This window comes from Anolis sagrei, chromosome 2 (genome assembly GCF_037176765.1).
Source record: "Anolis sagrei isolate rAnoSag1 chromosome 2, rAnoSag1.mat, whole genome shotgun sequence".
Classification (NCBI taxonomy): domain Eukaryota; kingdom Metazoa; phylum Chordata; class Lepidosauria; order Squamata; family Dactyloidae; genus Anolis; species Anolis sagrei.
In genome coordinates this window covers 197,378,387-197,404,601 of record NC_090022.1, presented here as the reverse complement: position 1 = coordinate 197,404,601, position 26,215 = coordinate 197,378,387, and the positions used below count along the sequence as shown (strand labels likewise).

The 26,215-nt window shown below is 43.7% G+C and overlaps 1 protein-coding gene across 5 annotated transcripts in view; it reads left to right on the top strand.

Moving 5' to 3' along the window:
• The first annotated feature begins 228 nt into the window (after positions 1-228).
• The window catches only part of CHD4 (chromodomain helicase DNA binding protein 4), a 44,988-nt gene continuing 19,001 nt past the window's right edge, over positions 229-26,215 (top strand). For 3 of the 5 annotated variants that reach the window (XM_060762642.2, XM_067464328.1, XM_067464325.1), the window contains exons 1-17: positions 11,751-11,857; positions 14,151-14,330; positions 17,372-17,499; positions 17,644-17,838; positions 18,152-18,270; positions 18,778-19,019; positions 19,449-19,576; positions 19,710-19,845; positions 20,243-20,424; positions 20,533-20,772; positions 22,920-23,123; positions 23,218-23,423; positions 24,167-24,298; positions 24,511-24,607; positions 25,186-25,377; positions 25,474-25,674; positions 25,846-25,983. In XM_060762642.2, the coding sequence (XP_060618625.2) occupies positions 14,237-14,330; positions 17,372-17,499; positions 17,644-17,838; positions 18,152-18,270; positions 18,778-19,019; positions 19,449-19,576; positions 19,710-19,845; positions 20,243-20,424; positions 20,533-20,772; positions 22,920-23,123; positions 23,218-23,423; positions 24,167-24,298; positions 24,511-24,607; positions 25,186-25,377; positions 25,474-25,674; positions 25,846-25,983 (2,634 nt within the window). In that variant the 5' untranslated portion in view covers positions 11,751-11,857; positions 14,151-14,236. Of the gene's footprint in view, positions 346-11,313; positions 11,353-11,750; positions 11,858-14,150; positions 14,331-17,371; positions 17,500-17,643; positions 17,839-18,151; positions 18,271-18,777; positions 19,020-19,448; positions 19,577-19,709; positions 19,846-20,242; positions 20,425-20,532; positions 20,773-22,919; positions 23,124-23,217; positions 23,424-24,166; positions 24,299-24,510; positions 24,608-25,185; positions 25,378-25,473; positions 25,675-25,845; positions 25,984-26,215 lie in introns of those variants that run through there. The other 2 variants (XM_067464327.1, XM_067464326.1) reach the window with 2 other exon arrangements.

Below are 26,215 nucleotides of genomic sequence, written 5' to 3'. Positions count from 1 at the left end.
GTGCAGACAGGGCTTTGTTGGGTTATATATGTCTGTTCCTGATTGCATTGACCACGGAGCCATGTGTTTCATGAAGTTTCTGGCACACAACAAAGTTTTCATGTTCCACTGAACTATCATCTTCTTTTTAGGAACTGACCAATCAGGAACAAACATCTAAAATCCAGGAACAAACCCAGATTAAAAAATCATGTGTTTTCAATTGCAGGGACATACAGACATTTGAATATGCGGATTTTCAGCTCAGAACTGGGATTTTCCCACACCTAAAAATCTTGCGTCCGCGATTACAGGGAATAGCGTCTGGTCACCCTCCTGTTTGCTGTAGAAGCTCCTGGGATAAAGGTACTGTTTGGACAGGCCCTGCGAGAAAGAAATTGGTAGCATAAGCTTTCATAAACTTATATTTAGTTCTTGCATCTGGTGAAGTAGCATTAATACAAGATATGCAAGCTTATGCTACCAACTGCTGTCTCTCAGTCTCAAACGTGCTGCAAAATCCCTTTTACATACTGATATTCCAGTCATAGTCTGGAATATAAATATGCATGTCTGAATTGTATTGGAATGAAATCGTAACCAATCTCAACATTGTGGCCATAACTGTATAGGAGTTGTTAATCTATAGAGTTACATTTGTTACATAGGCCTGCCAAGATACATGAAAATACTGTTTTCCCTCCCCTATATCTGCTTTTAAAATGGTAACATGTTACTTGTATTGATTCCTATGTCCTTTGACCACCGTATATACTTGTGTATACGTTGACGGCATGTATAAATTGAGGGGAGATTTTATTGATGTGATGCGTAACCTGTACACAGAACAAGAGACTACTGTTAGGACAGAATACAGAGAAACAGAATGGTTTCCAATTGGCAAGGGGGTCAGGCAAGACTGCATTTTATCACACAATAAAGATATGCTAACAATATAATATGCAAATCAGTATTAGATTTGGAGGAAGAAGGCATGAAGATTGGAAGAAGAAACATCAGAAATGCAAGGATGCATCTACATTGGCCAGAAATGGTGATGCTGATCCGGGGAACCCTATGGAGTATCCAGAAGCCAAACTGCATGCTTCCAAGTCAGTTTGGGAACTGGATGGCAACCACAGTACTTAGCTCCAGGCTGGCCTGGTGGTTGGATGGTGGCCACAAAGCCAGGTGACACCAGAACTGGTAATATGCTGCTTGACTATATCCCTTGCTTTGCCCTATTGTTCTGGCCTTTTTAGTGCCCATGGGGCACAAAACTGGCACTGGTCACTGCTCAGCACCTGAAATGACAACAGGCATGAACTCTCCTAGAAGCCAAGATGACTAAACAGAGACCGATGTCCTTTGACCACATCATGAGAAGATGTGACTGAAAATACATTAATGCTTGGAAAGGCAGAAGGAAAAGAGGAAGGCCGCATTCTAGATACAGAGACTCTATCAAGTGACCTGAGAAAGGTGGCTGACGATTGATAGGGCAACTTGGAGGTCTCTCATTCATGGGGTCGCCATAAGGCAAATCAACTTGGAGGAAGCAAACCACAACAGCAAAACGTTTGGTGTTTTAATGAGAACCCATCATGGTCTGGAATGGTGTGTCTATGGGCCCTTCCACACAGCCCTATATCCCAGAATATCAAGGTAGGAAATCCCACAATATCCGAGTGTGGACTCAGATAGCCAGTTCAAAGCAGATATTGTGAGATTTTCTGCCTTTATATTCTGGAATATAGGGCTATGTGGAAGGGCCTTTAGTTTTTAGGCCTGTGTCTGGAGTTATTCAGAATTTAGAAAATTGCATTGGATAGACCTCATCAGCTCTACTTTCTTGGATATTGATATATATATTTATATATCAATATCCTTTTAATATATGTGTGTTATGGCAACAATTTTATGCTGATATTGTTTGTTAATCTTATGGTTATGTTGTTTACTCTGTATGTATTGATGATGTTACTTGGAAACAGCTCTGAGCCCCCCCCCCCCCCCTGGGAGACAGAGCGGTATATAAACCTCTATCTCTATAATAATATATAAACCTCAATAATAATAATAATAATAATAATAATAATAATAATAATAACTTTATATAAAGTTATTATTATTATTATTATTATTATTATTAGTAGTAGTAGTAGTAGTAGTAGTATTGGTATTGGATATGGTGATGCTTTTCTAATGACAAACAACTGGTAGATGGCATATGTTCTATATTTCAAAAAGCAGAACCAAGAGGGGAAAACTGATGCCACTTTTGGAACCAGCAGGGTTAAATATACCCAGAAACAGGTCTAACCTTTGAGGCCAGTGATACATATCCAGTTTTATTTTCATCAACTCGGTTTAATGAACTTTTGTTTTAAATTTGGATCAAATTTTCAGGTGCTTAGCAAAACAAAAACAGTGGGCCCAGTATTCATTGGATGTTTATGTGATGGCTATCCCAGAAATCCAGGCTAGTATGAAGCAGGCTTTTTCTTTCCCTGAGCAATTGCTCAAAGGCTCAGCCAAAATGCTCCGTATCAGTTCAAATTGCGGACGCAGATGAGTCAGGAAAGACGGCCAACAGGGTTCAACAAGAATATCAAAGTTTATTTATAGCAGCTGCTAGTGGCTTTTCGACACAACAAATGGCGTCTCTGGAAAAGCCCCCGAGCATCAAAGGTAGTGTTCTTTTATACATCAAAAAGGGGTTCGGCTTTAAGAGCCGCCCCGAAGATTAAATCATTGGTTAAAAAAGCTGTCAATATTATAATTAATATTAAGCAATTAGCTCATATATTTTTAAGTTTCGCTTCGCAATAAGCAAGCCCCTTCTTGGAAACATGCAAAATGCTGACATGCAAAATACAGCTGAAAACATTTGCTGATTTTGGGCAAGTTCTAACTTTAGCCTTGGCTACTTCCTTTTTGCAAAGTTGGCAAGTCTCATGACCGATTTTTCACCCTTTCACAAAAAAAAAAAACTCATCTTTAGTCTGTCTTTGTCTCCCATATATGGTCAAGTTCATCCGTTCTCTTTCTACATGCAAACCTCGACAGCTTTAGTAAAACTACAGCTGTGCTTTTTACCTTTTCTATAGCTGTACCTTTCTGCCTTATTCCCTCATGTTTTTGTTTTGCGAAGCGGTTTACAAAAGCGAGAGCAAATCAGCAAGGGTTAGATATTACGGATCTCTCCAATTATGCCCTTTAATGAGAGCTATCTTTTCTACCGAAGCTGCCTGATGCATATATCTCTGGCAAACTTGAAGCAAAATTGGAAAACAACACATTAGCAACAAAAAGACAAAACCGCATAGCATAATCACAAGTATTATTTCTCTAAGCCATGATGCTGAAGGAAGCAGAGACGTCAACCATGAGAAAGGTTGCCATCCATCTTCCTTTACGTTATGATTTATTAACTCTTGCAATTTTTCCAAATCATCTTCAATTGTTTGGTTCAGATTATGAAATTGGACCACGCACCGGCCCTTTATTATAGAACAGAATCCTCCTTTTGTTGCCAACAAATAATCTAGGGCTAGCTTGTGTTGCATTGCCATTTGGCTTAGTTCTTCAATTTCTGATTGTAATTGTCTAACTATTTTTCCTGTGGCATTTATGCTTTTCTCTAATCTACATGTGAGTCCCATGATACTCTTTCTGTTTTCTTGGGCCATTATTCCAGGATAGGACCCGAGGGTTAGGAGCCCTGTTATTAATCCTCCTCCTATCCTTGAGCCTCCAGTTTCGGACAGTTGTGAGTCTATAATCACTTCGTCTGAGCACTCAGGTCCTAGGGGTGCTATGGCTTTTAAAGATCTCTGAAGCCTCCTAGGGTGTTTAAGGACTCGTACAGGGAATGTCAGGTATCCTACCCCAACACACTGGTTTCTTCCTGGATGAAAATTGGTTGCCCATTTATCAAAGAAAAACCACATATTGGGATCTCTAATATGCCATCCTGAACAAATACTGCCTCCATTTCTCAGGGATGTGTAATTTGACTCAAACAGCGGGTACTCAGGGTACAGTTCCTTCCAGTCCGTGTCGGCCAGATTTTGTTTGTTAACATATGTAGAGTTATAGGTTCCATATAAATAAAACTTGTCCTGACAGTGAGTGTAATTTGTCAACCTTGTTAGGAAGGCTTTTCTGTGCTCCCAGCCTTTCCATTTTTGATTCCATGTACCCTTGTTTGCACAACAAAAACACATTTCTCTCGTGGTGGCAGTATATCTTATTCGTCTAAATTTAATGTGTTTTAATCCATCGGGGACCTGAGAAAATATGGTGGGATTTTGAATAGTTCCTTGTAACCCCCCGAGCACCACCTGGGGGTCAGCTATTAGGGTAGGGAGGAAGGAGAAGTCACCTACTTTCTCTGGATGTTCATATAGGAGTGCCACATCTTTTCCATGCTGATCAAACATGAATCTAGCATGCTCTTTTAGCCAATTTCCCTGTATCATAGTGATCATGTTTATAAGCATCATATATCCAAAAACCGTTCGAACTCCTATTGGTTTTCTAGGGCATCTTTCCCTCCTCCCCATTATAATCTCTATCCACCACTTCCAAGATAGGGCTTTCGTTGGGCCACACTGCGTCATACTTGACCTGCGACGATCTGTTGTTCCCGAAGAGGTCAGCTTCATGGCCTTGTTGACCCCTCAGGGAGTTGCCGGACGATCCTGAGTCTCAGGTCACTCTGATCTGCCTTTTTTATCTCCCACATGGGGGGTGCCAGCTTGGCACGGGTGTAATGTATCCAAGGTTTAACTTCCTTCACTTTAATGGCAGTAGGGGTTGATATCAGCACAGTATAGGGCCCTCTCCACTTGGGTCCTAGTGGGTCAATCTTCCACTCTTTCACAAGCACCTCGTCACCTGGCGAGAAACAATGCAAAGGTGTGGTAGGATAGGGTGGATTTAACTCTGAAGTATATTGTGCAATTTGTTTTATCTGTCCAGCCAGGGCTTGCACTTGTTGAATGGTTTGTTTATCTCCAATCACATGTTGGTCTCCCCCTTTGTCCAGTATCGACCTCAAATTTAATGGTGGTCTGCCATATAGTCTCTCATAGGGGGTCAGACCTGTTCTTTTGTGAGGGGTACACCTTACTCTCAATAGTACCATGGGCAGTATTACAGTCCAACCCAGCCCTGTCTCTTGACAGATTTTTGACATAGCAGTCTTTAGAGTCCGATTCATTCTCTCAACTTTAGCTGAGGACTGGGGCCTATAAGCGCAATGCAATTTCCATTTTGTGCCCAATATTTGACACAGTCCTTGAATCACCTTGTGTACATAAGCTGGACCGTTGTCAGACCCTATTTCTGATGGTATTCCAAATCTGGGGATTATGTCCTTCAAAAGTGCTCTTGAAACTTCTACTGCCTTTTCAGTTCGGGTTGGGTACGCCTCTACCCACCCGGTGTAGGTGTCCACAAAAACAAGCAAATATTTGTAGCCCTTTTGCGGGGGCATCTCAGTAAATTGCCTCGAATGGGACGTTGCCTATGTGTTGAATTCCTGGTGGCTTTAAGGGTCCTTCTCGAGGATTATTTTTGGCGCATGTCCAGCATCTGTGTGCTGCTGCTGCTGTCAGGCTATGGAGTCCATCAATGTACATTTGCCGTTCTAGCAGCTTAGCTAAGGCTGTCTTACCCAGGTGTGTGTTGGAGTGCATATGTCGGACTATGTGCCACGCCATATCCTTAGGGACATAAACGCGGTTATCTGGCATCACAATGACCTCTCCCTTCCATTCTCCTTTTTCCCCCAAAGCCCAATTCTCCTCTTCTTTTGTGTATGTAAACTTTTCTAACGGGGGATCTCTTATTACCGTCACAGCCAACAGGTGCTGCTTATTGTGGGGGTGCTTAGCTGCCTCTCTTGCGGCCAAATCAGCTAGTCTATTACCCTGTGTCACTGGGTCTTCTCCCCTTTGGTGTCCTTTGCAATGCATTACAGCCACTTTGTCCGGGTCCCATACCGCCTCCAGGAGGGCCACAATCCCAGCTGCATTTTTAACGCCCTTCCCAGCCGACGTAAGGAGTCCCCGCTCCTTGTACAAAGCTCCATGGGCATGGAGCATAGTAAAGGCGTACTTTGAGTCCGTGTAGACATTGACCCGTTTTCCCTTTGCCAACTGCAGTGCTCTGGTGAGGGCTATCAATTCAGCCCGTTGAGCGGAGGTTCCCGGAGGGAGCGACTCTGCTTCCAGAATCTCTCCCCCCCCCTGTACCACCGCATATCCTGCACGCCTCTCACCGTTCTCCATGAAGCTACTGCCATCCGTGAACAGGGTCATGTCTGCCTTGGACATTGGTACGTCCTTTAAGTCAGGTCGGCTGGAATATACCTGTTCCATCACCTGAATGCACTGGTGGACTGTTTCCTCTCCTGGGGCAGGCAACAAGGTGGCCGGATTTAAGGTGGCACAAGTTTCTAGGGTCACCATCGGGTTATCACACAACACCCCCTCATATTTTGTCAGTCTCTCATTTGTGAGCCAGCGCGGTCCCTTGGTGTCTAACAGCGCCTTTACATGGTGTGGTACTTTGACGGCCAGTGGCTGTCCTATGGTCAATTTACTTGCTTCTTTTATCAAATCTACTGCTGCTGCCACTGCACGAAGACAGGGCGGCATTCCCTGTGCTACCGTGTCTAACTGTTTTGACAGATAAGCCACTGGTCTCTGCCATGATCCTAATGTCTGGGTAAGCACCCCTATAGCCACTCCTTCTTTTTCAGACACGAACAAGTCGAACGGTTTTTCCAAGTCTGGGAGCCCGATCCTCCATTCCTCTTCCATGGGTATTGTCAATTCCATTTGGCCATTGTCTAAAAATTGGATTTGTGTTCTTAATTTTGACAAAATGTCTCTTCCTAATAATGACACTGGGCAATCAGGGTGATATAATAATTTATGACTCACATTATGGCCTGCCAGATTACATGTCTGTTCCTGTAGAAAAGGGCATTTCTGAATTTTTTCTGACAGCCCCACCACTTTGGTGACTTCTGCGCTGGTAGGACTAATAAGTTTGTTCACCACTGATCGTTCTGCCCCAGTGTCCACTAAAAAGTCAACTTGCTGGTCCCCTACTTCTATAGTGACCATCGGCTCCCCGGGGTCCAGCAAAACGAGAGCCTGGTCGGTTCATTCCTCTTCCTCCGCATCCTCCCATTCTTCTTCTGCTATTGCAGCCACTACTGCTTCCCTCTTCTGGTGTGGAGTATAGCCTCCACTGTCTCTTCCACATCCTCTATCTCTTTCTCTGCCTCTGTCTTGACCTCGTCCTTCGCCTCCTTCTTCTCCTGACACCTTCTCTGTACATTCTCTCTTTTAGTGCCCATAGCCACTGTTAGCGGGGGCGCATTGGGAATTGCATCTCGCTGCCCCCGGTAACTATGTTCTTCCGCCGGCTCTTCTTCCTGGGCAAGGACCTTAACCTTGACTTTCCTTTCCTTCTTTCTTATCATCATACACTGTACTTCTTTACACTTTCGGACCCAATCAGGATTTTGGGTCACCACGTTGTCCCAGGCATCAATATAAATATATTGATCCGGATGATGGTTAGCACAAAATTTTTCTACCTGCCTAATCTTCTTTAGGTCCCACGACCCCTCTGCAGGCCACCCAAAAGGAAAGGTGGGCCATTCTCCTGTGCACAGATTCCTTAATCTGTAGTCCTTAAAATCCCCTGGATCTCCCTGACTCGATGCAGCTACAAACTTGTCAAAGTTGTCTAGCATACACTGAAGCGGAGACACTGTCTTTGAGTTCCTCCCACCCATGGCCTCTAGTGGGGAGCAAACCTTGACCTAGACGCCCGGACACTCGACGGCACGTTTTAGGAACTGCAAGGTTTGCCCCGTCCTCCCACTACCCCACGGGATACTTAGTGGTCCCCCTTCCCCCAGCGCTGGTGTGTGTTACCTAGTGTCTTACTTGACCACTTATACTTGCCGGGCCTCTGTAGACGTTGGAACAACCTTCGTCCCCCGGACTTTCCTCCTTTTGGATCCTTCTTATCACTCCTCCACTCCCAGTTGATTTCTTGAGAACCCGAAGAGTTGCGATTTACCTTGATCAGCAGCACCGACAGAAGAGGGGAGTGTCGCAGCCGGCTATTAGTAGTCGGGGGCCCCCTTTGTCTCGGCTAACGGCAATCGCCTCTCGCGCCCCTGATGCTGATCAAAAATCGTCTTGCCAACAAGATCCGTCTCCCCCGACTCCGGCCCGTCTGAATCAAATCTCGGTGGAACCTCCAAAATGAAGCAGGCTTTTTCTTTCCCTGAGCAATTGCTCAAAGGCTCAGCCAAAATGCTCCGTATCAGTTCAAATTGCGGACGCAGATGAGTCAGGAAAGACGGCCAACAGGGTTCAACAAGAATATCAAAGTTTATTTATAGCAGCTGCTAGTGGCTTTTCGACACAACAAATGGCGTCTCTGGAAAAGCCCCCGAGCATCAAAGGTAGTGTTCTTTTATACATCAAAAAGGGGTTCGGCTTTAAGAGCCGCCCCGAAGATTAAATCATTGGTTAAAAAAGCTGTCAATATTATAATTAATATTAAGCAATTAGCTCATATATTTTTAAGTTTCGCTTCGCAATAAGCAAGCCCCTTCTTGGAAACATGCAAAATGCTGACATGCAAAATACAGCTGAAAACATTTGCTGATTTTGGGCAAGTTCTAACTTTAGCCTTGGCTACTTCCTTTTTGCAAAGTTGGCAAGTCTCATGACCGATTTTTCACCCTTTCACAAAAAAAAAAACTCATCTTTAGTCTGTCTTTGTCTCCCATATATGGTCAAGTTCATCCGTTCTCTTTCTACATGCAAACCTCGACAGCTTTAGTAAAACTACAGCTGTGCTTTTTACCTTTTCTATAGCTGTACCTTTCTGCCTTAAGTATAGTTCACTTTAATAAGATGATGATGCCTGATTCCTCCCAATCTGTCGTTTTTGCCTGTAAACACGGAAGACAGTGCTCTGCCTTTGGAGGCCTAGTGACCTCTAATTTCTTGTCTTGGAGAGTATGAAAGATGGTGGGATCCTGCGAAGGAAAGCATGAAGAGTCCTGGCAGGCTTTGGCAAGAGAGAGAGAGAATGAACATGGACTGGGAAATCTCTGCACAGCCATATAACCCAGAATATCAAGGCAGAAAATCCGACAATATCTGCTTTGAACTTGGGACCCTTCCACACAGCCCTATATCCCAGAATATCAAAGCAGAAAATCCCACAGATAACCCAGTTTGAATCAGATATTATGGGATTTTCTGCCTCAATATTCTGGGATATAGGACTGTGTGGAAGGGCCCTGGGTTTTCTGAGCTCACACTGCCATATATTCTAATGCAAAGCCAGAAATGTGGGATTTTATTCAGCTGTGTGGAAGAGGCCTGGGAGAGCATTATGGGATGTGCCCTTGGCCCTGTGCCCCCAGAGGCCATTGTGCTTGGCTTGTTGGGTTGAGGGCTGACCCTTTTGGCTACCCAGTGCTCTCTATGGGGAACAGGGTGGGGGTTGTTCTCCGAGGACGCTTCCAGACAGACCCTATATCCCAGGATCTGACCCCAGGTTTCTGTTTATCCCAGATTATCTGATAGTACGGAGACACATAATCCAGTTTAAAGCAGAAAGCCTATAATTTATTTATTTATATCATATCAAAAGCATTGCAAAAATTGGTATAAAACTGATAAAAATAGAAGGTGCGCAGGCGGCTAAATATTTTTTGACCAAAAACGGGCAACAGCAACGGCATTGTCTGTAGTCTCCAACAATTCCTCCTCTGTACATGAGGCAGGGCAGAGTGGACAAGCATCCACAGTCACAAAACCCTGGTATATAATGCATGTATTCCACATAGCCCTATATCCCAGAAAACCAAGGCAGAAAATCCCACAATATCTGCTTTGAACTGGGTTATCTAAGTCCACACTGCCATGTATTCCAGTTCAAAGCAGATAATGTGGGATTTTCTGCCTTGATATTCTGGGATATATATTCTGCGTGGGAATGTTGGTATTCTGTGTGGAAAGGCCTGTCTGGAAGGGCCCTTAGGTGCTAGGAGCAGGGCTGGACCAAGGCAAGGAGAGCAGTGTGTCAGGGATTATTATGGTCTGGCAGTGTGAAAAGTGTTTTGTTTATTTGTTGGGGGGGGGGGGGAGAGATTGAAATGCAGTCAGTGCCAGCCTTGTAGGCTGTGGCTAAGAGTTGCTGGTAGCATTATGGGATGTCTCAGTGGAGGGAAGGGGAGGGGGGGGGGAATGGGGCTATTATGGGATGCCTGCTTGAGAAAAGGAGGGAGGGATGAATAAGGAGTATTATGGGATGTCAGGGGAAACTATGGTGGGGGCTTGTTCTGAGATGCCCAGTGGATGGAAGGGGGGGGGGGGGGAGAGAAGACAATGCTATTATGGGATACCTGCCTGAGGAAAGGGAGGGGCTGAGGAGTATTATGGGATGTCTGGGGAAACTATGGTGAGGGCATTTTCCAGGGAGGGAGGGGTTGTTCTGGGATGCCCAGTGGATGGAAGGGAGGGGGATACAGTGTAATTATGGGATGCCTACCTAAGGAAGGGGAGGGGGATGAGGAGTATTATGGGATGTCTGGGGAAACTATGGTGGGGGCATTTTCAAGAGAGGGAGGGCATGCTCTGGGATGCCCAGTGGATGGAGGGGGGGGGGGAGACAGGGCTATTGTGGGATGCCTGTCTGAGGAAAGGGGGGGGGTCAGAGAATGAGGAATATTATGGGATGTTTGGGGGAAAGTATGGTGGGGGGCCCTTGGCATGGCATTTTCCAGGGAGGGAGGGCCTTCTCTGGGATGCCCAGCGGATGGAGGGGAGGGGGAGACGGGGCTATTATGGGATGTCTGCCTGAGGGGGAAAAGGGGGGGGGGATGAGAAGTATTATGGGATGTCAGGAGAAACTATGGTGGGGGCATTTTCTAGGGAGGGAGGGGGGTAGAAATGAGTATTATGGGATGTCAGGGGGAAACTATTGGGAGGGGGGGTAGGCTTAGCATGGCATTTTCCAGGAAGGGAGGGCCTGGTCTGGGATGGCAACAACGAGGGCATGCTTATTATGGGATGGATGTGCCTGTCTATCAGTCTGTCTGTCTATCTGTCAGTCAGTCAGTGGAAGGGAAGGAGGGGGAGAGAGAGATTACAGAGGGGAATGGGATTCAGGGTAGGGACAGGGAGTGACTATTATGGGATGTTGAGGGCAGGGCGAGGGGGGGAGGGGGAGGAGGAAGAGGGAGAGAATGTGATTATTATGGGATGGAAAGGGGAGGGGGGAAGAGGAGGAGAGGGCGGGCAGCCGGCCAGTGTGGTATGTATGAGTAAGAAGCGAGCGCGCGAGAAAGGGAGAGAGAGTATTATGGGATGTTTCCGCAGGGAGGAGGGGGAGGGGGGGCTGCCTTACTGGACCTTCCTCCCCCCCCCCCCATTGCGAGGGTTATTATTATTATGGGATGTTTGAGGGAGAAGGGGGGGAGAGGTTGGGAATGAGGAAGGGAGAGATAGAGACTTATTATGGGATGCCGAGGAGTTTTGTGCGGAGGGGAAAAGAGAGGGAGGGGGGGTGGAGTGAGTATTATGGGATGCCTCCCCAGGAAAGGAGGGAGGGGGGGTTGTGCTGAGGTGACGGAGGTGGGACCCGTCGCCAGGGCAGCGGGCGTATTATGGGATGGAGGCGGGAGGGGGGCGGGGCTTGGCTGTGGCCTTTTTCTTCTCCTTTTTCCCTTCCCCTCCTTTAAGAGGCGGCGCTGGAGCCGGAGCCATTTTCCCTTCAGCGGCGTCGAGAAAATCAAGAAGCCGGGGCGCCCTGAAGTCGGGTGAGGGCGGGAGGGGAAGGAAGGAAGGAAGAGAAAGGAAGGAAGGAAGAGCGGGGTAGGCCTTTGCCTTTGGGGAGGAGGAAAGGGAGACCCTCTTCTTTCTGAGGCACTTGCCTATTTTTTTATTTATATTTTTGAGTTGGGGGGGGGGTGTGGGGAGAAGGGAAAGGGAGAATTGGAGGAGGATTTAAGGAGAAGGAGGCCTTCCCCTTGGAGGTCAAAAAGGCCCCCATGAAGCCAGGCCCACGTGCCAGGCTTGAAAGGGTTCCCTTTTATTCCTCTATCAAATGGGAGTCCCAAATTGGACTTAAGGGCCCTTCCACACTGCCCTATATCCCAGAATATCAAGGTACAACATCCCATAATATCTGCTTTGAACTGGGTTATCTTGAGTCCACACTGCCAGATAATGTGCCTTGATATTCTGGGATATAGGGCAGTGTGGAAGGACCCTAAAATACCCCCCCCCCCCAAAAAAAGAATTATCTTTGGGGCCCACCTCGTTCTTCTTTCCATCCATCCCCCCCATTGCAAGTTTATTCTCCTCCCTTTGATTGCCCCCCCATTTGTTGTTGTTGAGTTGGAACAACAACAAGATATTCCTCCTGTCGTCCTTAAGACATGGGTTTGACATTCTTAGGACCCTTCCATACAGCCCTATATCCCAGAATATCAAGGCAGAACATCCCACAACACTTGCTTTGAACTGGGTTATCTTGAGTTCACACTGCTAGATAATGTGGGATACAAGGCTGTGTGGAAGGACCCTAAAAGACACCCCCCCCCCCAAAGAAGAGAATTATCTTTGGGGCTCGTTCTTCTTTCCACCCCCCATTGCAAGTTTATTTTCCTCCTTTTGATTGCCCCCCCCCTTGTTATTATTGTTGTGTTGGAACAACAACAAAATATTCCTTCTGTAGGTTTGACATTCTTAGGACCCTTCCACACAGCCCTACATCCCAGAATTTCAAGGCAGAAAATCCCACAATATCTGCTTTGAACTGGGTTATTTGAGTCCACACTCAGATAAAGTGGGATTTTCTGCCTTGATATTCTGGAATATAGGGCTATGTGGAAGGACCCCCAGGCCCCTTCCACACAGCTGAATAAAAATAAAATCCTACATTATCTGCTTTCAACTATGGCAGTGTGGACTCAGATAACTCGGTTCAAATCAGAGATTGTGGGATTTTCTGCCTTGATATTTTGGGCTATATTGCTGTGTGGAAGGGCCCAGTGTCGTGACAAAAAATGGGGGAAGATGAGAGATGAGATCCTTGGCCCTTTGCCCTGGCGCAAAGGAGTCCCCCCCCCTCCTCTTTCTCCTCCTCCTCTCAGTCCCTCCTCAAGAGGCGCAGTCAGTGCATGAAAAGGAAGGGGGGGGGGTGTGGGGTTTTTTTTCCTTCTGTTTTGACTTGTCTACAGAAATGAAGCCCCACATTCCCGCCAGAGAATGTAGCTCAGTGTGATAAGAAGTAAAGCTGGCATTGCCTCCTCCCCCTATCTCATAAGGACCTTCACTTGCCTCATTGCAGGCCAGTCCCCAAGTTAGGAACAATATAGGTTCTGTAAGTTTGTTCTTAAGTTGAATTTGTGCATAATTTCATTTTAAAGTAGGCACGGGCCGGTAGGCTGTTAGGAATTGTGGGAGTTGAAGTCCAAAACACCTGGAGGGCCAAAGTTTGTCCATGCCTGCTTTAAAGTGTAACTCCAGCCCAATATATATGAATTATTTGGATAGTATAGGGAAAGGTTAACCCCCCCTACAGTGTTTGTTTTGCTCTCTTTGGTAGATTTCACCTCACTTTCCATTGGTTTGTTGTTGAAGCCAGATTGGCGTGGAAGTCCCTTCCACACAGCTGAATAAAAATCCCATTTTCTGCTTTGGACTGGGATATATTGCAGTGTGGATTCAGATAACCCAGTTCAAAGCAGATGTTGGATTTTCTGCCTTGATATTCTGGGTTATATGGCTATGTGGAAGGGCCCAAAGCTATCCCCCCAATAACTTTGCCTTCCGAAGGATATATTTCTCTCACTTCTTGTTGTCTCACCCCTGTTCTTGAGTCGTTTCTAAGTTGGATGTTTGTAACTCGTATATGCCTTGTGAAGAGCCAAATTCCTTTGGTTGTTTGCAACACTTTGGGCCCTTCCACACAACCATATAACCCACAATATCAAGGCTTTGAACTGGGTTATTTGAATCTGCACTGCCATATAATCCAGTTCTCTGTGGATTGTATACACCTGTGTGGAAGGGCCCTGTTATGACTTTATTCTTCTCTTTTTGCAGAGCGCTCTCCTGGCATTTGTCGCAAGGAGGTGCCAAGATAGCAGGGACTTCTTGAGCCCCCTGAATTATCCCCCAAATCTGGGGGCATGGCATCGGGCATGGGGTCCCCATCGCCCTGCTCCGCCGGCAGCGACGAGGAGATGGAAATCCTGTTGAACAACAGCATCCACCAACATCAAGGTAAACAGATGGATTCCCACGATATCATTGAATGCTTTGTTTTGGAGTGCTTCTTTTTGGAACAATGAATAAAAGGTTTTTTCTGTTGTCTTTTTCAATCAAAGAAGGCAACATGACCCCCCCCCCCCCAACTGGGGGCTTGAGACGCTGAGTTTAATCCATGTCCTCCCTTAATGGGTTTAATTAGGAGGCAGCAAATTGTCCTCAATTGAATCTTCAGTGCTTCTGGTCACTCTGCTGTGTCATTCTACTTGCAGTGGAAGGACTTGGAAGTTATGAGCTTGCGTTGGATGGGGAGTGAAAATTGTTCAAAACTTTCAGATAAAGGACTAACCATCCTGGCTGCTAACACGCTGGATGTCTAACCTGCTTGTCTGCTTCTTCAACTGTGGATCTTTCTCGCTCACTTTGACTATTTAGCTTGTCATTCTAGAACTCTTTTTTCAAGACTATAACACAGTGGATGCAAAATAATTTCATGAGGGAATTTTCTGCTTAGTAGGCGCCGGCCTGTTCTTTATAAAATGTATGTTACTACTTCCTGCCTTCCTTTTGCTGAATATGTGGTGGTGTTGATTTCTTGGGGCCGTTGTGGGAAGGGGAAATCTTGTAAGTAGACTGAGACAAGGGGGAAGAGTGTGACTGAAGGTTGTAGGGAGTTTTGATGGATGTATGGGATGCAAGTGTCTTTTATATTGTTGAAGGTTTTCATGGCCAGAATCACTGGGTTGCTGTGAGTTTTCTGGGTTGTATGGCCATGTTCCAGAAGCATTCTGTCCTGATGTTTTGCTCCCATCTATGGCAGGCATCCTCAGAGGTTGTGAGGTTTGTTGGAAACTAGGCAAGTGGGGTTCTCAAGTGTCTTTTGTCCACTTGAGAACTCAAATGTGTCTGTGACCAAAATGATAGGTGCTTTAAGCTATTACATGACCCATTTTTCTTCCCCGGCACACCCAGTGTAGTTCATTTTATTGCTACTCACCTTGGGATTGAGTTGGCCTGCACCGTACAATGTGGAACGGAACATAATTAATTTTGACATATCTTTTGATTTAGTTGCTTTGAAGTACAAGTTCTCTTGGCATCATTTGTTCCATGAAGGGGTCACCAAATGATTTGGCAGTATTGGTTGGAGAATAGAGTGGGGATCTCTCTGATGCCACTGGGAACTGCTCACCTTGTTACATCAAGAATATCATCTGTGTGTTTTTCTGACATCCAGTAGGGACTTCACACTCTCCCCCCCCCCCCCCCGACGGGTTTTATTTTTTGCGGTCCTAATCCAAAGAAAGATATTATTTCCTTTGGAGTATCTTTTGTGGATGTTAAGGCCCTTCCACACACCCCTATAACCAAGAATATCAAGGTAGAAAATCCCACAATATCTGATTTGAATTGGGCTATCTGAGTCCACACTGCCATATATCCCAGTTCAAAGCAGATAATGTGGGATTTTATTCAGGTGGAAGGGACCATAGAAAGCCTAAACAAAGTGTGCAGAGGGTCATCCTTGAGTTCAGGCTTTGTGGAGCTGAGTTTTATGTTTCCTTGAAATGTGTAAGGACTGGGGAGTGTGGGGGAGTTGTGTTAGAGGAATTTGGGAAAGCAGGACTCCCCCGCTGCCACAGCAACGTTTCTCCCCTGATCCTTGTCCTTCAATTGTAGCAACTACTGTGACCTGTGGCTTCCCTCATCCTGCCCAGCGCCTGTGGTTAGGAGGCCATTTTCCCTTGGAGGGAGAGCGAGCTAGCGACTCTGGCTCTGTGTAATGGGCGGGGGTGGTGGATGCAGGGGAGGGGGGAGGGAGAATGGCTGGGTTGCTGTGGATCTTGTCACAAAGGAAGCTGCCGGCTGGCTGTGCCCCTCTGGGCTTTTAGGGGGTGGAGGATTGGAAGAACAGATGGGAATGTGGTCTGTCAGAGTAAGGAGGGATGTGTTAAGTGTGTGTGTGTGTGTACACGCGTGCATTTGTGTGTGCGCGCATGCAGGCGCGTCTGCCTCTGGAATTGATGGGGGATGGAATGAGTTAAGGCTTGCATTTGCATACCGAAGAGGCAGTTACGAGTTAGAAGGCGCTGGCACCTGACTAGGCACCTGGTGATCGAAATTAAGGCTCTGAGTAGCAACAGTCTAAGCACGAGGAAAGAGAGTCCATCCAAGTTGTTGCCTTATAGAGTTGGTTGGAAACTCTAGGGTGGTTGTGAAGTGCCTTGATTATTTTACAGTTGTATCTTGGGAGCCTTCCACACAGCCATATAACCCAGAATATCAAGAGAGAACATCCTATAATATCTGCTTTGAACTGGGTTATCTGAGTCTACACTGCCATATATTCCAGTTCAAAGCAGATAATGTGGGATTTTATACAGCTGTGTGGAAGGGGCCTTGGTCAGTATATTTCCTTGCTTGGCGATGTAAATTTAAGGTAAAGTTAGTCCCCTGACATTAAGTCCAGTCATGTCTGACTCTGGGGTGTGGTGCTCATCTCCATTTCTAAGCCGAAGAGCCAGCGTTGTCCGTAGACACCTCCAAGGTCATGTGGCCGGCATGATTGCATAGAGCGCCGTTATCTTCCCGCCGGAGCGGTACCTATTGATCTACTCACATTCGCATGTTTTCGAACTGCTAGGTTGGCAGAAGATGTAAATTTAGAAAACCCCTTTTCCCCCTCTCCAGCTTCTCGTGTCTGTTTTTAAGGGGGGTGGGCATCTGATACCTGTCCTGCTATCTTAATCATGTAATGCTATTGTTAGACTAGTAATCTACTACATAATTCTTTAAATTCAGTAGCAGAAGGCTATATAAAACTATGCATGAGAATATTACTTATAGAATACACAATTGCATTATCATATATACATGGTGGTGGGAATGCAAGTAAAATAAATTAAGAAAGAGGTTATATATGTAAATTGAAAGATATTGCTTATGCCATTCTGTGATAATGTGATTAAACATAAAAGTGAAAGAGTAGCAACCGTTCTAGTCTAAAGCTTTTAAAATGGAGTTGTCTTTCTCTGTTGCTTTCTAACTTTCTTTAGAGCCAGAAGAAGAGCCAGAGGAAGAGCTGTTATCGGAAGCAGAGATACCAAAAATCAAGAAGAAGAAGAAGCCGAAAAAAGCGAAGGAACCTAAAGTACCCAAACTCAGTAAGCGCCAGAAAAAAGAGGTAAGGGATAGAGCAGGACTTATAGATATTTGGGAGATAATGCTGCTCACTATACAGGTGGCTCTACCTGCTGATTATATTAGAGTTTGGTGTCCTTTTGGAAATAACTGTATACCTGTATTCTTCTATCTCCCACCGCACCAGCTTGGAGACAGCTCTGGCGAGGGAAATGAGTTTGTGGAAGAGGAAGAGGAGGTGCTGTTGCGCTCAGACAGTGAGGGAAGTGACTATACACCTGGCAAGAAGAAGAAGAAAAAAATTGGGCCTAAGAAGGAGAAGAAGAGCAAAGCCAAGCGTAAAGAAGAAGAAGAGGAAGAAGATGAGGACGATGATTCCAAGGTGAAAGAGGGGGATACTTGAAATGCCCCACTAAATTTCTTCCAGTGCTGTTTCTACACACTCCATTCCTCTTCATTCTTGATTTATCTGGAGGTAGAGTGGGATGGACAAAACAAAATTGCCTTTCAAATCAAAGTGAAGTTTTCCTTCTCAGGGCTTAAAAAACGAGTAGTCCTGTTTCTTCAGAATTGGCAGTTTTCTCTTCCTTTTGAAGTGTCCTCTGCAAACTTTTTCTCTGAATCTAGTAGATTTTTTTTGCTCCATAAAGTCTACAAATTGTGACTGTACCTCACTAAGTTTTTTTTTGTCCTAGGAGCCAAAGTCTTCTGCCCAGCTTTTAGAGGACTGGGGCATGGAGGATATCGATCATATTTTCACAGAGGAGGATTATCGAACTCTTACCAATTACAAGGCTTTCAGTCAGTTTGTCAGGTATGTGCAACCAGAAAATGAACAGTCAGTGGACTAATGTGACATACCATTGTAAAACATAAACTGTGAGTCTCAGCTGTACTTTTAATATGTTGGGTGTCACCAGAGAGGCTACTCTTATTTCTGCTTCAGTATTCAACTGTGATAGTACTTGGGAGAAAGACATAATAGTATTTCCTTTAAAGGTATCTCCCGAGATAAGCTGTGCAAAATAAAATGAATGTTATGGAAAGATCTCAAGTATGATTTGCTTGGGATTTCTATGTGCACATATTTGTGTATAACTGTTGAATTTCCCTAGGAAATAGTTTAAGATCATAATAGGCCACAAAACTGGTCTTTTTGTGACAAAGTTGGGGACTCGGAAAAAATTAAGTTTTCCTTATGGTAATTCACAAGAAGATTTTCTTCTCTCATTTGCATGATTTCTGGTGGACACTTTGAAGACAAGACATGTAGAGTGACCAGCATGGTGTTTTTTCCCTCCCCTCTTCTCCATCTCCTTAGGCCACTTATTGCTGCCAAGAATCCCAAAATTGCTGTCTCCAAAATGATGATGGTTCTGGGGGCCAAGTGGAGAGAGTTCAGCACGAACAACCCCTTTAAAGGGAGCTCTGGGGCATCTGTGGCTGCTGCTGCTGCCGCCGCTGTGGCTGTGGTGGAGAGCATGGTCGCCAGTGTGGATCCAGTCCTTCCTCAGCCTCCAGTTGAAGTGCCACTTCGAAAAGCCAAGACCAAGGAAGGCAAAGGTGAAAGACTGATATGGGATTTTCTGGAATAATGGGACAAGTATTTTCTTCCTCAAACTATCTCTTCATTCCAGCAACTCTGATCAATTCTACTTCGTTCTATTTCAAGACAAATGGTCCTGAAAAATAATGGAAAAAAGTAAAAGTTTTCTAGATGTCACTTAGTGACTATTTTAGACATTTACATTAATCTGTTGTGCAGAGTTTACAGTGGACTCTGCAGAAGATGCCTCAGCTGTACTTCATAAACTGGAAGATCTGCCTGTTTCACAAGCCTTGCAAATGCTGATTTGTTATCAGCAAAGGTTTGATTTCTGTACCTATTTTAAATAACTGGGCTCATGTAAACATTTATTGAACCAAAAAGAGTTTAAGAAGCCCTGGCTTAGTGTGCTAGTTAATAATGAAACAGTGGTGATTTGTTTTTAGGACCCAATGCCCGGAAGAAGCCCAAGGCCAGTCCCCGTGTTCCTGAAATCAAAAAACCCAAAACAAAAAAAGTGGCACCTTTGAAAATCAAGCTGGGAGGATTTGGTTCCAAGCGTAAAAGATCTTCAGTGAGTTTTCCCTATTAGATAAAGTGGGTGGGATTTTGCTCCTGCTGACTTGCTCATCCTTCAAGATATAGTATGACTGGTATAGACGCTGCATCAGGCTCTCATCCATTTTTATCGGGTTTTGTTCTTGTAGAGTGAGGAGGATGACCTGGATGTCGAGTCAGACTTCGATGATGCAAGCATTAATAGCTACTCTGTGTCAGATGGATCTACTAGTCGTAGCAGCCGCAGCCGCAAGAAACTAAAGGCAGGAAAAAAGAAAAAGAAAGGTATTGAACTTTGCTCAGATGAGAAGTGTGATATGTAAGGTATGTGAATTAGATGCAGATTAAAGTAATGTAGTGCTGAGAGCACGTGTATAAACAAAGTTTGCAGCTGTGACCCCGGAGAAGGCTCTGCGTTTTTCTAGTGGGGAAACCCTTATATGGAATTTACGCTTTCAAGAAATCTTAAGTATCTTTTGGACTTTTTATTCAGTAGCAAGTGGCTATTGCTGATCCAGGTTGGGATTTGATGATTTGATGGGATTTCACCATGTCAGCAAGTATAGTTTCCTAAATTGTGGAACTTTGCAATCTAGATAGTGCTTTCTTGCATGAGGCTTAAAAAGCTCCATTCAAGAACTCACTCCTGTTATATGTCTTCTCTCCTGTCTCGCTCTGCTAGGAGAAGAAGATTCTGCTGCAACTGTGGATGGCTATGAAACAGATCACCAGGACTACTGTGAGGTGTGCCAACAGGGCGGAGAGATCATCCTGTGTGACACTTGCCCTCGTGCCTATCACATGGTTTGTCTGGATCCAGATATGGAGAAAGCTCCAGAGGGCAAGTGGAGCTGCCCACATTGTGTGAGTTTTGGATTATATTACATTAGTTAAAATATTGGGAAGGTAGTATTAGGTGGACCGCTTACTGTGATCTTAACGATTTGATCTAACAGTTTCCTTCTCCTTTAGGAAAAAGAGGGCATCCAATGGGAGGCCAAAGAAGATAATTCTGAGGGTGAGGAAGCGATGGAGGATGCTGTGGGGGACGCAGAAGAAGAGGATGATCACCACATGGAGTTCTGCCGTGTTTGTAAAGATGGAGGAGAGCTACTGTGCTGCGATGCCTGTCCTTCTTCCTACCACATCCACTGCTTGAATCCCCCATTGCCAGAGATTCCCAATGGAGAGTGGCTTTGCCCACGCTGTACTGTGAGTTCTTACATTTTTTTAACTAGTAGGGAATTTAATTTGAGTTAGTGACCATGGAAGTGTTATACTTTAGATAGCATTTTACCCAAGGTGTTCAAAACTGAGGCATGCCTATCTTCAGCATCCACAAAGACATCCCCCCCCCCACCCCAAGAATGAATAATTAAAAATTTTGGAAGTGAATTTGATCACTCTGGGGTTTGGTAAAATCAACCAGATTCATATAATTTTTTTCATATTTAAATAAGATACTCTACTCCGATTTTTAACACAAGCTTCAGTGACCTGAGGAGTATAAGGTGGAATTGGACTAAGTATAAAACGTCTGGGACAGTTACTCATTTTTATAGTAATTTTTATTGATTGACATATGTCTGAAAACAGGAAAGGGGGGGTAGGGATTGGGCTAAAAAATTGGGAAGGGGTAAAAAAAAAAGGAAGAATCTTGTGTTGTGGGAAAGTAGGGGAGGGAAGGAGGAGAAAGTTTTCCGACTTCCAATCTTCGTCATAGTTTATATTGTCCTTATAAAATTCTTTTTAATTTCTGCTTCCCATCTTCATCCTTCTTCTTTGTGTGTTATTTTTTCTTTTCTTCTTACATTTTATTACATTATCATTTTCATTTTTTCTCATGTTATGTACTCTAAAGGTGACCAATCTGTTGTGTTTTTTTTTTGTTTGCCTATAAAAATTTCTATAAGAATTTGCTGGAGTGGTCGACAGAAACAGACCAAGTAAAAGATGGCATGGTCAAATGGGTAGTCAACATAGGTAATACAATAAAACTGGAGATTGGGAGGGAATATGGAAACATAAAATAAAAAATATATATGCCTATGATCTAAGAGGACTGGTACAAAACGATGCAGCAGTGATACATAACTCCCTAAAAGCTAGCAAAATCTTATAAAAATATGGAAGATAAATGCTGGAAATACAAAATCCACGTGGGTATTTTTTACCATATGTGGTGGACCTGCAAAAAGCAAGGAATTTTTGGAGGGAAATAAAAGAAAAAAATCCAGAACGTACTCGGTACAAAAATACAATTGAAACCAGAATATAACTTACTGGGAATAATTGATATTGATTTGGACAAGAATAAAGATATACTTTTAAATTACTTGGTTACAGTGGCAAGGGTAGTTTATGTACACAATTGGAGAATAAAAGAAATATCTTCAATAGACCAATGGTTAACAAAAATGATGGAAATTATGAATATGGACAAACTAACTCAGTTATTAGCAAACTATCAAGGGACAGTTACTCATTTTGAACTGTTGTAAATGACTATGTTTCATGTCATTCGGAACTTCATAAACGTGGAAGTTTCACTTCTGATAATGGTGTGAAAGTGGGGAAGAAGATTTAAGACAGCTACTAAACTGCCTCATAACTTATAAGCTATTTTGACTTGCAGATGTATTCCTAGTCAGTTCCCAAGCATTCTGGTGCTTTCTGCACCCAGTCAAAAGCTTGGTCACTTGAAGAGGTTAGACTTGGCGATGCTTTCTATTTTCTTCCTAAAAGACAAAGTAGAAGGAATTTCTTCTGCCTCCTTAGTAGGCAAAAATTCCAGACTTTTTTTCTTTCTTTCCTGGATAAGGTTTTTTACTCTTATCGCTGCAGATCGGGAATCCTCAAACTAGGGGCCAGGGGCCGGATACGGCCCTCCAAGGTCATTTACCCGGCCTTCGCTCAAACCTAAGTCTGAAATGACATGAAAGCATACAACAATCCTATCTCATCAGTCAAAATCAGGGCCACACTTTCCATTGAAATACTAATAAGTTTATATTTGTTATAATTGTTCTTCATTTTAATTATTGTATTGTTTTAAGTGTTTTTGCACTGCAAATAAGATATGTGCAGTGTGCACAGGAATTCATTAATTTTTTTTCAAATTATAATCCTGCCCTCCAACAGTTTGAGGGACTGTGACCTGGCCCTCTGTTTAAAAAGTTTGAGGACCCCTGCTGTAGATAGTTAGAATATACGAACAGATTGTGGTTGAGTGTGAGTTCTCTCCTGTTGTGATATTGAAAATACCTCGACATTCCAGCAGGTGTTGATGGGGTGGAGGCAGAGGGGAGAAAGTTACTGTATGGGGAGCAATTTTCAATATCTCTGTACAATTTCCCTAGTGTCCACCTCTGAAAGGCAAGGTGCAGAAGATCTTGACTTGGAAGTGGGGACAGCCTCCATTACCCACGCCTGTCCCACGGCCGGCCGATGCCGACCCGAATGCACCTTCTCCGAAGCCGCTGGAAGGAAGGCCTGAGCGACAATTCTTTGTCAAGTGGGTGGGCATGTCCTACTGGCACTGTTCCTGGGTGTCTGAGCTGCAGGTAATTGGAAGAGAGCTTGATTGTGTCAGAGAAAGAAATCCGGCTAACTCCATGTTTCTTTGAGTGTGTAACTGTGCAATTGTTTGTACCACAGCTGGAACTGCATTGCCAAGTATTGTTTCGTAATTACCAACGAAAAAATGATATGGATGAGCCCCCATCAGGAGATTTTGGAGGGGAAGAAGAAAAGCTCCGCAAGCGCAAGAACAAAGACCCTAAGTTTGCAGAGATGGAGGAGCGTTTTTACCGTTATGGGATCAAGCCAGAGTGGATGATGATCCATCGGATTCTCAACCATAGGTGAGGAATGCAATGGAAATTGCCTGAAAACCAAATCTAGTGAAGATGAGTAGCCTAAATGCTTTCTGGAAGGTGGGAATGGAGGATCAACTCTTGAATTCATTTTACTGTTTGGGAGCAATTACAGCTGTGGTTTTAGGTGTATGAATAGGTTTGCAATTGGTTTTAGTTTTTTTAATACTGTTAATGTTTAATTCTATTTTAATGTTTGTATATTTTTAGGTTTTTAAATTATATTGTATTTTTTGTGAGCCACTTTGAGTCTCTTGTTTAGGGAGAGAAAACAGGATAATGATAATATAATAATAGGAGCACTAATTCTCTTTTTTATGGAAAGATTTTAAAAGTTACATTAAAAGTTAACAAAGACAAGTATAGACTAGAAAGACAAAAGTGCCAAGAAAATGAAAGAAAATAAACATAGAAAGGAAAAAAGAAAATATAAAAATAAAAAATAGTTGACTTCCAATCTATCTTCACTCAGCTACGAAGAATAACATAGGCATCACCCATCAGATCGCTTAGTTTTGATTTTTTTTCTCAATCAGAAACACTTTTCAAATTAGTCTTCAAAACTTAAAATTGTGAAATCCTTTTCTTCTTTCAGAAAAGTCAATAGAAGGTTTTCAATGGCCCTTCTTTTAATAAACAGGTTAATTTATCCACCTTTGCGAAGTGTCGGTGTTCCACTAGTGTGGTAACAAGTTTTAGAAAAATCTCAAGATTGTTTTTTTTTCTTTCAGTGTGGATAAGAAGGGGAATGTTCACTATCTTATTAAATGGAGAGATCTACCATATGACCAAGCTTCTTGGGAAAATGAGGAGGAAGACGTGCAAGATTATGACAGCTTCAAACAGTCATATTGGAATCACAGGTGATGGCATTTAAAATTTTATTGAACATGTGTCAGAAAAAGCACAGTTGGAAATATGAATGGGGTGTGGGTATCCTACTGTTTTATTCCTGAAAGGATTGGGCTCTGTACCAGGTCTGTGATTATTTCTCTGAGGGGGAAAATGTTCCCCAGCTATCTTTTGTTGTATTTCAGAGTCTGTCTAACACCTGTATGGTTGTTTCCTTACACAGGGAGTTGATGAGGGGTGATGAAGGAAGACCTGGCAAGAAGATAAAGAAAGTGAAGTTACGGAAATTAGAGAGGCCTCCAGAAACACCAACAGTTGATGTGAGTTAATGGTGAGGGCGGGAGTGTAGGAGACAAGAAAGCGGAAATGCATTGAACTTGTACGGCCAGGATGGAAATGCTCTGATTGTTCTGTTCATTGCAGTTTCATTTTATTCTTCATAGATACCATCATTTCCCTTGTACTTCTGTTCTTTCTTCATCTCCACACTTTAGTTTGCATTAACTCTGTCCTATCTTTTTCAAACAAATTTCACAAGCAGTAAATAGAGACATAAAATAGGAAGTTGTGTGCAGTTTCCTATCCTCAGGATCTAAACTGACAGAGATGTATGCACAAGACCTCTGCATTAGAGGCCTTTAGTTGTGCGCTCATTTGTTTTTAATGCTAGTAATGGAGATGACATTGAATACAGAAGGGAAATACTGAAATCTATAAAGTATGGTTCAGGAACTAAAGGTATTAACAGTGGCGAGTTTCAAAACTTAGTCTTGCTATACTAAGATCTGAACTCTAGAGTGCTCTATGCTATCTGGTGAAGCATACTTCTTCTAAGTTCTTCTAAGTACTGGCAGGCAGGAATGAGACAGTTCTGAATTCATTTTCTCTCTCTCTGCAGCCTACCGTGAAGTATGATAGACAACCTGATTACCTGGATGTGACTGGAGGAACACTGCATCCCTATCAACTGGAGGGCCTCAACTGGCTGCGTTTCTCTTGGGCCCAAGGCACAGACACCATCCTGGCTGATGAAATGGGTCTGGGAAAGACTGTACAGACGGCAGTGTTTTTGTATTCACTTTACAAAGAGGTGAGGTTCAGGTTGATGTTGAAGTGTGCATGTATACATTTATATTACAGAAGCGCATTTCCTGTTCTCTTACCTCGTGGGTTTATCTCACCCTAGGGACACTCTAAAGGGCCTTTCTTGGTGGGTGCTCCATTGTCTACCATCATCAACTGGGAGAGAGAATTTGAAATGTGGGCCCCAGACATGTATGTGGTGACATATGTTGGAGACAAAGACAGCCGAGCCATCATCCGTGAGAACGAATTCTCCTTTGAAGATAATGCTATACGTGGAGGAAAGAAGGCTTCCAAGATGAAGGTATTGTAGCAGACTAATTTAAGATTACTGCTCTTGATAATATTCTGGGGTCTTGAATAAGTTGTAGTGAAAACAGGTGGTGGAAAATGCAAATTTAGTTGTGACCTCCGAATGCACCTTTCCTCCCCTCATTTTCTTTGTTTCTAATTTCATTTCCTCTGATTCTTTCAGAAAGAGGCATCTGTGAAATTCCATGTGTTGCTCACTTCCTATGAGTTGATCACAATTGACATGGCTATTCTGGGCTCCATTGATTGGGCTTGTCTCATAGTTGATGAAGCGCACAGACTGAAGAATAATCAGTCCAAGGTAAGGGCAGACTCCAGTGATTCCTTGCTCTTCATGATTTATAGCTTAAAGTAGAGGCTTTTCCAGATTTATTATCTTTTTTCTTGTTAAACTCTCAGTTTTAACTGTTTTTTGTATTTGTGACGCAAATATTTAATTGCCAAGGTTTTAAATTTACTGGGTTATGTCATGTTATTGTAAGCTGCCTTGAATCCTTAAAATAACATGATACAACCCATAGTGAGAAAGGCAG